This window comes from Bos indicus x Bos taurus, chromosome 14 (assembly GCF_003369695.1).
Source record: "Bos indicus x Bos taurus breed Angus x Brahman F1 hybrid chromosome 14, Bos_hybrid_MaternalHap_v2.0, whole genome shotgun sequence".
Classification (NCBI taxonomy): Eukaryota; Metazoa; Chordata; class Mammalia; order Artiodactyla; family Bovidae; genus Bos; species Bos indicus x Bos taurus.
Genome location: NC_040089.1, coordinates 61,354,588 through 61,367,293, shown reverse-complemented (window position 1 = coordinate 61,367,293; position 12,706 = coordinate 61,354,588). Strand labels below are relative to the sequence as shown.

Sequence of the window (12,706 nt, the reverse complement as noted above, 5' to 3'; positions counted from 1 at the left end):
AAGGTCCCCTGGAGAAGGGAAAGGCAACTCAGTGCAGCATTCTTGCCTGGAGAATTCCACGAGCAGAGGAGCCTGACAGGCTAGAGTCCATGGAGTCGCAAAGAGTCGGACCCAACTGAGCGACTAACACGCACACACAAAATCAGACACTGAAAGTGCTCAATAAATAGTATAATCATCATCACTACATTGTATACTTATCAGTACAGTGATCAGCACTGGAGATTATTAGTGTTCCCTGCCCAGTAAGGGGGCTTCCTAGATGGCGTTAGTGATAAAGAACCCATCTGCCAGTGCAGGAAATGCAAGATACACGGGTTTGATCCCTGGATCAAGAGGATCCCCTGCCTAGAGATTCCCATGGACAGAGGAGCCTGGTGGGCTATGTTCAATGGATTGCACAGAGTCAGACATGACTCAAGCAACTTAGCATGCATACACACACCCAGTAAGGAGCTTAAGAGGTCAGTTGAGCAAATGTTCATGATGCACTTGTTTTGTGCTCGGTATAAGAAATGTAATGAAGAATGTAGTGGAAGCCCTGCAGGTGAAGGCTTATAACCCAGTTGAAGAGCGTAGTAGGACATAGAAAAGGAAAAGTTGTGTGTGTATGTGTATAGAGTCTAGTTATTTTGCAAGATGTATGTGTTGTATCACTTTCTGGTCATTTTGGAAAGGTTCTGGACAAAAGGTCTTCAATGTTTTTAGTTTTAGTCCTCTGCATAGTCAGTGTCCCTAATAAAGGCTTATTGAATAATATATTGAATGATTAGCCAAGGAATACCACAGGAGGTATTAAATGTGAATTATTTTATTAAGAGAAATCATTCTTATTTCAGTTCCAAGAAACTATGATCCTACCTTACATCCTTTTGAGGTCCCACGAGAATATATAAGAGCTTTAAATGCTACCAAACTGGAACGGGTATTTGCAAAACCATTCCTTGCCTCCCTGGATGGTCACCGAGATGGAGTCAATTGCTTGGCAAAGAATCCAAAGAGCCTGGCTACTGTCCTTTCTGGGGCATGTGATGGAGAGGCAAGTATCTCTAAACACTGACATTTTAAACTGAAAATAGTTATGTTGCAAATATTCTTCCTTTAATTGTGAGTTACTGTGGGTTTTAATTGGTTTGATTTCATTTTTCTATGTCCTGTTTTCTTTTAATTTTCAAGACTAAATTTTCTTTGAATCAGTAACTTCAGTAGTTTCTTATCTAAACCTAAGAAATTAAAAATGTAGTCGCTTTCGGCTGTTTGACAGTAAGTAATAAGGCATGTTTACAATACAGATATTTAGCTGTGAGTTTTTTCAGAGTATGTTATTAACAATTCAACACAATTATTTCCCACTCTGCCAAGGAAAGAAAAGCTTTAAAGCACTTTTACACTAGAATCAACAGAGTATTTAAGAGATTCAGTTTTCTGCTTGTTGATGTTCGTATCCATAGACATTGCTTTTTTTTTTCCAATGTGCGCAACAGACATTCTTCTGTGAAATTAAAAAAAAAAATTATTTTATTTATTTATTTATTCTATCTTTGGCTATACTGGGTCTTTGTTGCTGTGTGTGGGCTTTCTCTAGTTGCCATGGGTGGGGAAGGGGGCTACTGTTTATTGTGGTGCTGGGGCTTCTTACTGCAGTGGCTCCTGTTGCAGAGGCTGTAGGGTGCACGGGCTTCTGTAGTTGCTCTGTGCCATGTGGGATCCTCCCTGACTAGGATTGAATCCGTGTCCTCTGCATTGGTAGGTAGAACCCCAACCATTGGACTACCAGGAAGGTTCAGCATTGCATTATTTTGATCTAGAGGATTTTGTTTATAGCCATCTGGTAGAGTGATTTACAGCCTTTTCAGTGTTGAACTTATTTTTCTTGGAATGTAATACTTCTGTGCCTGAACATTTTTTATTTATACTTCACTGAAATTTCCTAGTATGTTTTATTATAGGTTAAAATTTGGAACTTGACCAAACGAAAATGTATTCGTACGATACAAGCACATGAAGGTTTTGTACGAGGAATATGTACCCGCTTTTGTGGGACATCTTTTTTTACTGTAAGTATAATACAGTTAGGTCATTAACTCTTTTCAACATGTGTAGAACTAATCTAATTGAATATTTTCTGAGTTCATTTATGTGATCCAAGGCCCTTTCTGATTTTCACAATGCAAAATAACATTAAAACTCAGATAAGTTTTGGTTTTCTTTATGTAATCCACCCTTTCCCATACTTTAAAATTTTTTATACCTAATTACATATTACATGTGTGTGTGCTAAGTCGTTTCAGTCATTTCTGACTGTTTGTGACCCAGTGGACTGTAGCCAGCCAGGTTCCTCTGTCCATGGAATTCTCCAGGCAGCAGTAGTAGAGTGGGTTGCTATTCCCTCCTCCAGGGGACCTTCCCGACCCAGGGATTGGACTCACGTCTCTTAGGTCTCCTGCATCGGCAGGCGGGCTCTTCACCACTAGTGTCACCAGGGAAGCCCAAATACATATTACTGAACTAATATCCTATAGAACAGTTAGAAGTGGGATTAAAGCAAGATGAGTCCTTTGTACTTCCTTTGTCGGTTAGCAATAAGTCATTGAAGGATTTTTGTGTATGATAAAATATACCTAAAATTTACCATTCTAGCCATTTTTAAGTGTACATTTCAGTGGCATTAAGTACATTCACATCATTGTAAATCCATCACCACTATCCATCTCCAGGACTGTTTCACCTTCCAAACTGATAGGTGTAACTGTTAAACACTGTAACTCCACATCTCTCACCCTTACCTCCTACCCTTGAGTAATTTACCTGGTAATTACTGTTGTGCTTTATGTCCCTGTATGTCCCTATGTGTCTGATAATTTCACTTAATATAATGTCCTTAAGGCTTACCCTTTTTGTACCACGTGTCAGAATTTCTTTCCTTTTTAAGACTAATGCTCCATTGTATGTGTATACCACATTTTGTCTATTCACTCATCCATTAATGATGTTTTGGTTATTTCTACCTTTGGCCTTTGCAAATAATCTACTGTGGTGTGCAGATATTGAAAGTTCATTGAAAGCTTTTAATAGGAAAATGACGGAGTCTGAGTTGAGCTTTGAGAGGATTAATTTGACAGCTGTGAGTGATCAGTTTGGAGGCAGTTTTAATAGTCTGCATAAGCAATAATAGAGTCAACTCTGGAGAGTGAAAATAATTGAAAGTAGTTGTTAGGTTTAACAACATTTTTATTTTTAGAATTAGGAACTGTTTTATTGCAGTGTAGCTGGCACCACGTAAGTTGAAAGTGTACAGCACAGTGGTTATATGCATCCTGAAGTGATCACCACAGTGAGCTTCCTGAACATTCATCATCTCATATAGATACAAAACTAAAGAAATAGAGAAAAAGTTTTTTTCTTGTGATAGGAACTCTTAGGATTTAGTCTCAACGGTTTTCCTATGTTACATAAATCATGTTAATTATATTTGTCACATTGTACATTACATCCCTAGCACTTTTTTGTCTCATAACTAGACGTCTGCACCTTTGACTGCCTTCTTCCAATACCCACTGCCCCAACCCCACGCCTGTGGTAATCGCAAATACCATCTTTTCTTCTGTAAGTTTGTTCTGTTGTTTTAGAAGTATAATTGACCTACAATACTAGGTTGGTTCTTTGTGTACAACATAGTGATAATATTTCTGTGCATTTCACAGTGATCACCACAATAAGTCTAGTTGCAATATGTCACTATACATAGATATCCGTAGTTTTTGACTATATACTCCACTCTGTACACATACTTTGCAGCTAGAAGTTCATACCTTCTAATCTCCCTCACTTACTTCTCTCATCTCCCCACTACTCTCCCTGCTGGAAACCACCTATTTGTTCTCTATATTGACAATTCTGTTTGTATTTTGTAATGTTTATTCATTTGTTTTTTAGAGTCCACATGTAAGTGAAATCATACAGTGTTTATCTTTTTCTGACTTATTTCACTTAGCGTTATACCCTCTAGGTCCATCAGTGTTCTTTCAAATGGTAAGATTTCATTCTTTTTTTTAAGGCTGAGTAATATTCCATTATGTTTATAGAACACATTTTTTTTATCCATTCATTTGTTGTTAAGCACTTAGGTTGCTTCCCTATCTTGGCTATTGTTACTAATGCTGCAGTGAGTATAGGGGTGCACATATCTTTATATCTTTTCTAATTAGTGCTTTTGTTTTCTTCCAATTAATACATAGGAGTTGAATTGCTGGATCATATGATAGTTCTATTTTTAATGTTTTGAGGAACCTCCATACTGTTTTCCATGGTGTCTCTACCAGTTTACATCCACCAGCAGTGCACAAAGGTTCCCTATCTCCACATCCTCACCAACACTTGTTACTTGTTGGCTTTGATAATGATAGCTTACCGTGAATAATGTCAGATTCGTGATCTCCGAAGAAGATTTAGCTTCAGGACCAGGGACCAGGCTTGATCACTCAAGCCTTGATCACTTTGTATAGCAGAGTTTTACTAAAGTGAAAAAGGGACAGAGAAAGCTTCTGACACGGACACAGAAGGGGGCCAGAGAGCACCCTCGCTCACTAGTCTATGCAAGGCCTTATATGCTTTTACCAGACCCCCTCCCACAACATACATCTTAAATTAACAAGATTAGAACTAACTGATAGAAAGATGTTACCAGACCCACTCCCATAGATTTGAAGATGACAGGATTAGTCAGAAGATTCTTAAGAAGGAGAAACATATCCTGGAGCAAGATATATTGTTATATTGACTAAGACAAAGCAATGTAGGAAAAAAACATTTGTCCTTTTCTCCTTCTTGAGATCCCCAGACCCCTTTCTCCTCCTAAAGGACTCTGGACTCCTTCCTTCTCCTTGGGGACCCTGTACTTCTTATCAACCTACCTAGGAATTGACTCTCTCAATAATAACCATTCTCTATTCTGACAGGTATAAGGTGATACCTCATTGTGGTTTTGATTTGCATTTCCCTGATGAGCAGTAATGTTGGGCATCTTTTCATGTACCTATTTGGCATCTATGTATCATTGAAAAAAATGTTTATTCAGAGCCTCTGCCTATTTTTTGAGTTTTTTTGATGTCAAGTTGTATGAGTTCTTTGTATACTTGGATATTAATCCGTTATTGTATATATTGTTTGCAGATATCTTGTTTTTTTACTTTGTTGATAGTTTTTTTATGCTGTGCAAAGGCTTTTTAGTTTGATGGAATCCCGTTTGTTTTCCTTGCTTGAGGAAACATATTCAAAAAAATTTAGTAAAATCCACGTTTACGTGACATCTTGAACATATCTGCCATGTCCCAAAGTCTGAATTACCGAAGTTTGTTTCCTTAGCTTTCATTTGGGCTAAGGTGCCAGCAGTTCTGCCCACCATTTCTTTCACCATCTCTGTAATCGTCAGGGCCAGTGAAAAGGCAAGCAATGCCTATACTAACATTATGAAAATAATATTATCCTAATGGACTCCTGAAAAATTCTCAGGATCCTTCAGAAGTCTACATTTTACAGTTTGAAAACCTCTGCCTTAATATTGATAGTTTCTAGAGTTTTGAGTCATACAAAGAAACACGTTTCTCGTGCCAAGATTATAAAAATGCCTTGTCTCTAGTATCTTTATGGATTTTGTTGCATGTTTTACATTTAAAGTTATCTGGAATTATATTTTTTTATCAGGTGTCACATTGGTTCATACTTTTTAAATGACTAACCTGATCTCACAATACCATTTTATTGTAATTCATTTTTCTTCCTAATTTGAAATGTCATCCTTATTACAACATGCAGCTTTTACCATCTTTATGATGTAATATTATTTCTACCCTTAACTCTTGTTTTGCTATATTCATCGTATTTTATTTTCAATTTTATGCGTTTTATATGTTTATCACAAATCTTTAACAAGGTGGGACATAAATGAATCAATAAATACTTTACTGGAAGAATGTGGTATATGTTATTTTTTAAACTAAAGATGTTTATAATTTGATGTATGTGTTGGCAAGCTTACCGTTTATAACTGTTCTTCATTATCATTGTAAATATTTCTAGGTGGGTGATGACAAAACTGTGAAGCAATGGAAAATGGACGGACCAAGCTGTGGAGAGGAGGAGGAGCCATTGCATACAATATTAGGAAAGGTACAAAAATAAATTGACCCATACTTGGGCTACTAACATTCTTCTCTTTTACCTACAATTATTTCATAGTTTCAATTTCATAAAAAGGTGTAAGAAATCAGACAGTTTAGGCTGCAATACTTTACCTGTTTTAAGCAATAGTTAATGCAATCAAAGGGTCTTTGCAGTTAAAGAATTTGAACAGTTCTTTGGTGTTCGTTGCAATAGGGTTCTGTTTCTATTTTTAGTTAAGAGGAGGCAGTGGAGCATTTCCTATAGCGAGAACATGGGGGGAAATCTATAAAATAAAAGGTCAGAAAAAAACAGTGCTTCAGCTTCTCATTTATATCATGGATCTTTCCCAGAGCTCAGCATTTACTTGAAAGTATTCTTTAGGAAATTAATAAATTTAATAGTGTGCTTTCTATATAAATCTTATTTACATTTCTTAACAGCATTCTGCAAATCACTTGATATAGTTTAGTTATAACTTTAAGTTATAGCTTAATAATTTGGATCATTTGCTCTACCTATGTTTTTTAATCCTTATGTTTTGATACTAAGGGAAATTCTAAAATTAGAATTAATCTTTAAATATTTCATCTTTAAAATTTTTTTGTCATTTTAGTATTTAGTGTATATTTAGATTCTGCTCTTTAGGCTTCAAGAAGTTCTAAATTTTTTTTTTTTTTTTTAATGAGAGGTTTGGCCCATGATCAGGACTTTGCTGAATTCTAATGGTCGATCTAAATGTTCTTGAGGGATGTGGAGGTGGTATATTAGTGTGAAATGGAAATAGTTTGCAGATGGTAAAAAATTAGTAATTCCTGAAAGAAAATTTGTTTCATTGTTGTAAAATGTCCATTCGCTAGGAGTTCCAAAGATTTTTGAAATATTTAGTGTTACCCCTTCGCTGTGGTACTGGGGGTTAATTCTTACTGTGCAGAAGTTTGTAGAGACTTGAATAGAAATAATTCTAAATCTGCAGATGCTGATAAGAGTTCTTAAAAGCTTAAAGTATTGGCTAAATAGTGGCCTTTAATTTGCTTTCCAAACATTTTTTACTGTCTAGTACAAAGGTAGACTTTAATCTGACCCTGAATAGATGAGTCACATATTTTAAGTAAATAATACCAAATTTATGAGATTTTATTGCTTTTAACAACCTTAGCATCCACACTTGCTAATTTTGTTTCTCTCTCCAAATTTTGATACGGTTGTTTGTATCTGTGTTTCTTTCCTGGGACTCAGTATTTTATATGTTAAATGTGGAATTAAGTTTTTTAGAAATTACCTTTTGTGTTTCATTAGTTGATTCCAAGATCCTTCAATACCCAGTAAGATTTAAAAATTACTTCAGTGCTATGTGTTCAAACTTAATTAAATACATCCCATGTTAACATTTTTCTTTATTCCCAGAATGTATGATAAGGAACATCACTTCTTATGGTAGAATTTTCTTCTTTAAGTAAAGGCTTTAAAGAAATTTCTTAGTGAACAGGGATTTTCTTAAGCACATGAGAGTGTAGAGAAATATATTTTAAGATATTATTCTGTAGAGTTGAAGTACCAATGAAAAGACTCATCTGTAACAACCTCTCTGCTTCTAAAGACAGTGTATACAGGAATTGATCATCACTGGAGAGAAGCTGTTTTTGCCACATGTGGACAGCAAGTAGACATTTGGGATGAACAAAGAACCAGTCCTATATGTTCAATGACTTGGGGATTTGACAGTATAAGCAGTGTTAAATTTAACCCAATTGAGGTAATGCTCCTTTTTGAAATATGTTCTGCTTATTGTTTCTTTATTATCATATAATTTCAACTCTATTCAGGAAGAACTTGAATATGTGATCCAAGAATTTTCTGAATTTTAGTGGTGTTCTCCCATTTGGTCTGAGTTCCACTTTCTTTGGTCAGGTCTCGACATGCTTGACCACAGTTTAGCCCCGGACACTGGTGTTCAGCATTGTGAGAGGCGTGTGGTTGTGGGGGTAGAACTCAAGCACACATGGTCCTAAGAAACTTTCAGTTTTATTTGTACCCTCAGCACTCATGTTCCACAAAGTGAAAGTCGCTCAGTCATGTCCGACTCTTTGCCACCCCATGACTATACATGACTATATACAGTCAACAGAATTCTCCAGGCCAGAATACTGGAGTAGGTAGCCTTGCCCTTCTCCAGGGGATCTTCCCAACCCAGGAATCGAACCCAGGTCTCCCGCATTGAAGGCGGATTTTTTACCAGCTGAACCACAAGGGAAGCCCCATGTTCCACAGATTACCTTTAAAAAAAAAAGTTAATTCTTCTTAACTCTGTTAGAGGTCAGAAGAAGAAGTGTTGAGCATTGTTTTCTTTAATTATTTGTACATTACAAGGACATCGGTGCTTCCAAATAATATGCGTGGTTATTTTTCTACTACATGATAATTCGTTATAATTCTATTTTTCTTTGCTCAGAAGACTAAATTGTGATTCCTAATTCTTTCCAGATCTAAGGGAAGAGTTAGAGGTTAGCCTACTTATTGTTTATTTAGGTCCAAACTTGGTAACGGAGGCTGCCCTGAAGGCTAAGCCAGCTCCTGGACTCCAGGCCTTTCCCTGAGCTTTTTCTGAATGCATAGTAACTGATAAACTCAGTGTCCAGAAGACTCAGTCGACATGCCTTTTCCTGAAGGAAGAAAAGGAAATCACTGTGTATGAGCTGGTTTTAGAAGTTATCAGGAGATTATCTTGTTAGGTGGTCGCAGAGGAAATTCTCATCTGCAAGTTTTGCATTTAAGAGACTCTAATTGACAAAAGGAGGAATAAAAGGTTGAGTCAAAGTAGCAGGGTATAAGGCTTCCTTGGTGGCTCAGTGGTAAAGAGTCCACCTGCCAGTGCAGGAGACATGGGTTCAATCCCTGATCCAGGAAGATCCCATATGCCAGAAAGTAACTATTGAGTCTGTGCTCTAGAGGCTGGGAGCCTCAACTACTGAAGCCCATGTGCCCTAGAGCCTGTGCTCACAACAAGAGAAGCCGCCGCAATGAAGAGCCCCTGCTCACCACAACTAGAGAAAACCCTGCAGAACAAAGAAGACCCAGCGCAGCCAAAAATAAACAAATGAAATTATAAAAATAAAAGTATTTTTAAAAAAGAGTGAGATGCTGTAGTATGATGTGAACTTGGCTTTGAAGTCCTGCTGAGAAATCAGTCAAAGGATACCCCTTCCTTCAGCCCACACTGGTAAACACACTTCTGGGAGAAGCTGCAGGGTTAGAGCAGGGGTTGGCAAGATATAGTCTGTGAGGCCACTGCCTGTTCCTTGTTTTTAAGTTTTTTCTGGAACACAGCTGTGCCCTTTAGCTCATGTATTGTTTGTAACTGAGTTTGCACTACAAAGTAGAGTTTAATAAACTGCAGAAACCATATGCCCCCACAAAGCCTAAACTATGTCCTCTATCACCCTTTACAGAAAAAGTTTGCCGATCGCTGGGACAGAATATCTGTCTGTTTTGTCTGTACCTTCCTCACGCCACCCTCCATCTCCCTTCCCTCAGTTGCCCTTGATTGGCGAAGTGAGCCTTGTAGACCAGGCCACAGTGCCACTGGGCAGAAGCAGACTACAAACACAGGTGACCTGTGAGAAAATTTAATGTCTTACCTTGCTGCAGACCTAGGCTCGAACTATATTTCCTGCCAGTACGCCTTTGTGTTGACCTTTCACAAGTCATAATTTTTCTCTGTATTTGTCTATTTTTAAAATGAGATTAATTATGTCTTCCAGTGTACTTCTTAGGTTTGTTGCAAGTGTCAAATGTGATAATATATGTGAATATTTTTAAAAGGTGCTACCCAAGTTTAAGATGGTGGTGTTATGCTGTTAAAAAAAAAAAACAAAAACGGAACAGATACTGATTTCTTCCCTAATGGGTAAAGGAGATCTTTTGTTTCTCTGTTTTGGTGAACACCTGTGTCAGTAGAGCTGATGGCCAATCCTAAAATCATAATTAATGATTAGTGATGACCTAGCAACCATGTTTCTCAAATTAGCATGTATAAAAACTCTTATTTGTTCAGCTAGGTGTGTATGTGTGTTTTATTAACCATATGACCTTGACTTGGTGGTAAAAGCAAATGGTGTGGATGTCTCTTACCCTGACCCTTTATTAAACTTAATGGGGAGGGCATGTTGCTGTGAACAAATGGAGTGTATTTGTCTCCTCTAATCATCACTAATTAATTTTCTGTAAAAATATTGAAGCTGAGGGTTCTGATAAAGCCAAAAGTTTATTCTGAGAATTGCTACATTTTACAGCATGAAAATCAGCTTTCCTTCTTGGTAGAATTTTTTGCTTTGCTCAAATTCAGGTCTTTACTTTTTGAAAACAGTACCTGGTCAGACCTTAGAGTGAAATAATGAGAAACTAAGAAAGGTTGAGAGGAGTCATTCAGTAGGGGAAAAGCTCAGAGGAAGCAGTTTAAAAAGAGTATACACAAATGTGGCTATATAGCAGTGTAGTAAGTAACTCTTCTGGTTCCTCTTACGCTTGCAGTGGGAATAATATAAGCAGAAGACAGGAGTTAGATCAGGAACGATGGGTGAGGAGGAACGGTGCTACAAGGGGTGGGATTTGGGATTCCATTGGAAGGTGGAGAGCTTATTTTCACTTAATACCAAGAATCATGTAACCACTTGACACATTTATAATTGACTTACAAATAAATATATGAAACATCTTGAAACCACAGTTGGACAAAGGACAGGCCTAGTTTATACAGAGTTAATAACCATGAGGAAATGTCTAATTGTTAATAAAGCAATAATTTATACAGTTGACCCTCCAAATCCATGGGTTCTGCATCTGTGGTTACAGAAGGCATTTTTATATGATACTTAATATTGCCGCCCAGTGTAGTAAAATTAATATATTTCCACATTGCAACGCTTACTGCTATAACTCTGGAAAAACCATTACCTCTAAATAGCATAAGCTATAAAATTATTCATACTTTTTGATTAGGGTGATGCCACTACTAAAACCTTACCCTTAGGAAAAGAAGATCTAAATGTATTCAAATGTTTACTGAAGTGTTATTTATAATATGGAAGAACAGGAAACAGGTCTAAGTGAAGAAGGGGTAAGTAAAATGTATTGTTATAAAATAGAATGCAGAATACCTACATCTCAGACATCTAAAATACAGGCATGGGGATTTAATCATGAAGATCTTTGGCTTTGGTTGCCAAGATTATGAGTGATTTGTTGTACCCTCTTACAATGGACTTTAGTGTTACAACTTTGTATCTTAAAGGTAATTAAATCATTTGTTCAGGAATGGACATGGTTTGCTGCCAAACCTGGCTTTTAACTGATAATTGTTACACTTATTTTTAGACATTTCTCTTGGGAAGTTGTGCTTCTGACAGGAATATAGTACTATATGATATGAGACAAGCTACTCCTCTGAAAAAGGTGAGTTTCAATTTGTCTTTTACTTTATATAGTTGTTAATGCATCCTTTTGTGAATCGAGTGACTGAAAATACAGAGCAAATGTTTTTTCAGAATTAAAAAAAAATTCTTTTTAATAGAGATGTTCTTAGAACCCAAGTGGTCATAATGGCATTCCCTCAGTTCCCTGTTGCTTTTTAGAGACCTGTCAATTTCCATGAGTTACTCTCTTCCAGTCTTCCGTTTGCCATACTGCCAGAATATTGTAGACATCTAGTTTGTACTCAGTGAATTGAAAGTTCTTCAGTATTGCATCCTATTAGTCAGGCCCTGTGATTATCATAGTGACACACATGGTATTTTATTCCAGAAAGTTTTATAACTAATTCACATAATCACCTTTATTTGTTTAGTTACACACCAGTGGGTACCAGTTTGACGTTTTATTTAGACAGGCACTATCCTGTTCAAGGTGTCAGATTTCCCAGCAGTTCTGAAGCAGTCATTCCAGGACTTAGATATCAGAGTTAATGAAACCTTAAGCTGATTATAAAGAGGGAGGGAATACTATTAGTAAAGAGACGAGTGCCATTATAAGTAAACGAGTATACAGTTGATTGCAAGTGCTGGAATTGAGAGAGTACCAGAAGAGCTATGCCTTGTTAATGGACTTCAGGTCTGTTATCATAGACATCTCTGTGCCATACCTAACAGAGATGCTTTTAATATTTTTGTTGTTATCAAATCATTTTTATAACATGTACTAAATTCAGAAATATTAGAAGTAGAATATATTGATTGACATTTGAGCTAAATAAGTAGAATAATCTTTCCAAATTTCACTCACCCATGTCATATGGTGGGAATAACACGCATGAACTTTGGTGTTAAGACTTTAAGCAGGTAACTTAATCTGTGTTTCTTCTGTGAAATGGTGATATTAATAACTGCCTCACAGCCCAGTGGTAAGAATAAAACATTAAGCATTTAGCAGAATGTTACCATGGAAGTGCTAGTTTTTCGTTTATTTGGTTTTTGTCTTTTTTATTGGGGTATAGTTGCTTTACAATGTTGTGATGGTTTCTGCTATACAAGTGAATCAGCTGAGTGTATACATA

General features: G+C 36.7%; 1 protein-coding gene across 1 annotated transcript in view; it reads left to right on the top strand.

The window, feature by feature from the left end:
• DCAF13 (DDB1 and CUL4 associated factor 13) overlaps positions 1-12,706 on the top strand; it is a 29,071-nt gene that overhangs the window by 1,874 nt on the left and 14,491 nt on the right. The window contains exons 2-6 of the mRNA XM_027561391.1: positions 840-1,039; positions 1,950-2,057; positions 6,079-6,168; positions 7,760-7,915; positions 11,533-11,610. Coding sequence (XP_027417192.1) covers positions 840-1,039; positions 1,950-2,057; positions 6,079-6,168; positions 7,760-7,915; positions 11,533-11,610 — 632 coding nt within the window. The remainder of the gene's footprint in view (positions 1-839; positions 1,040-1,949; positions 2,058-6,078; positions 6,169-7,759; positions 7,916-11,532; positions 11,611-12,706) is intronic.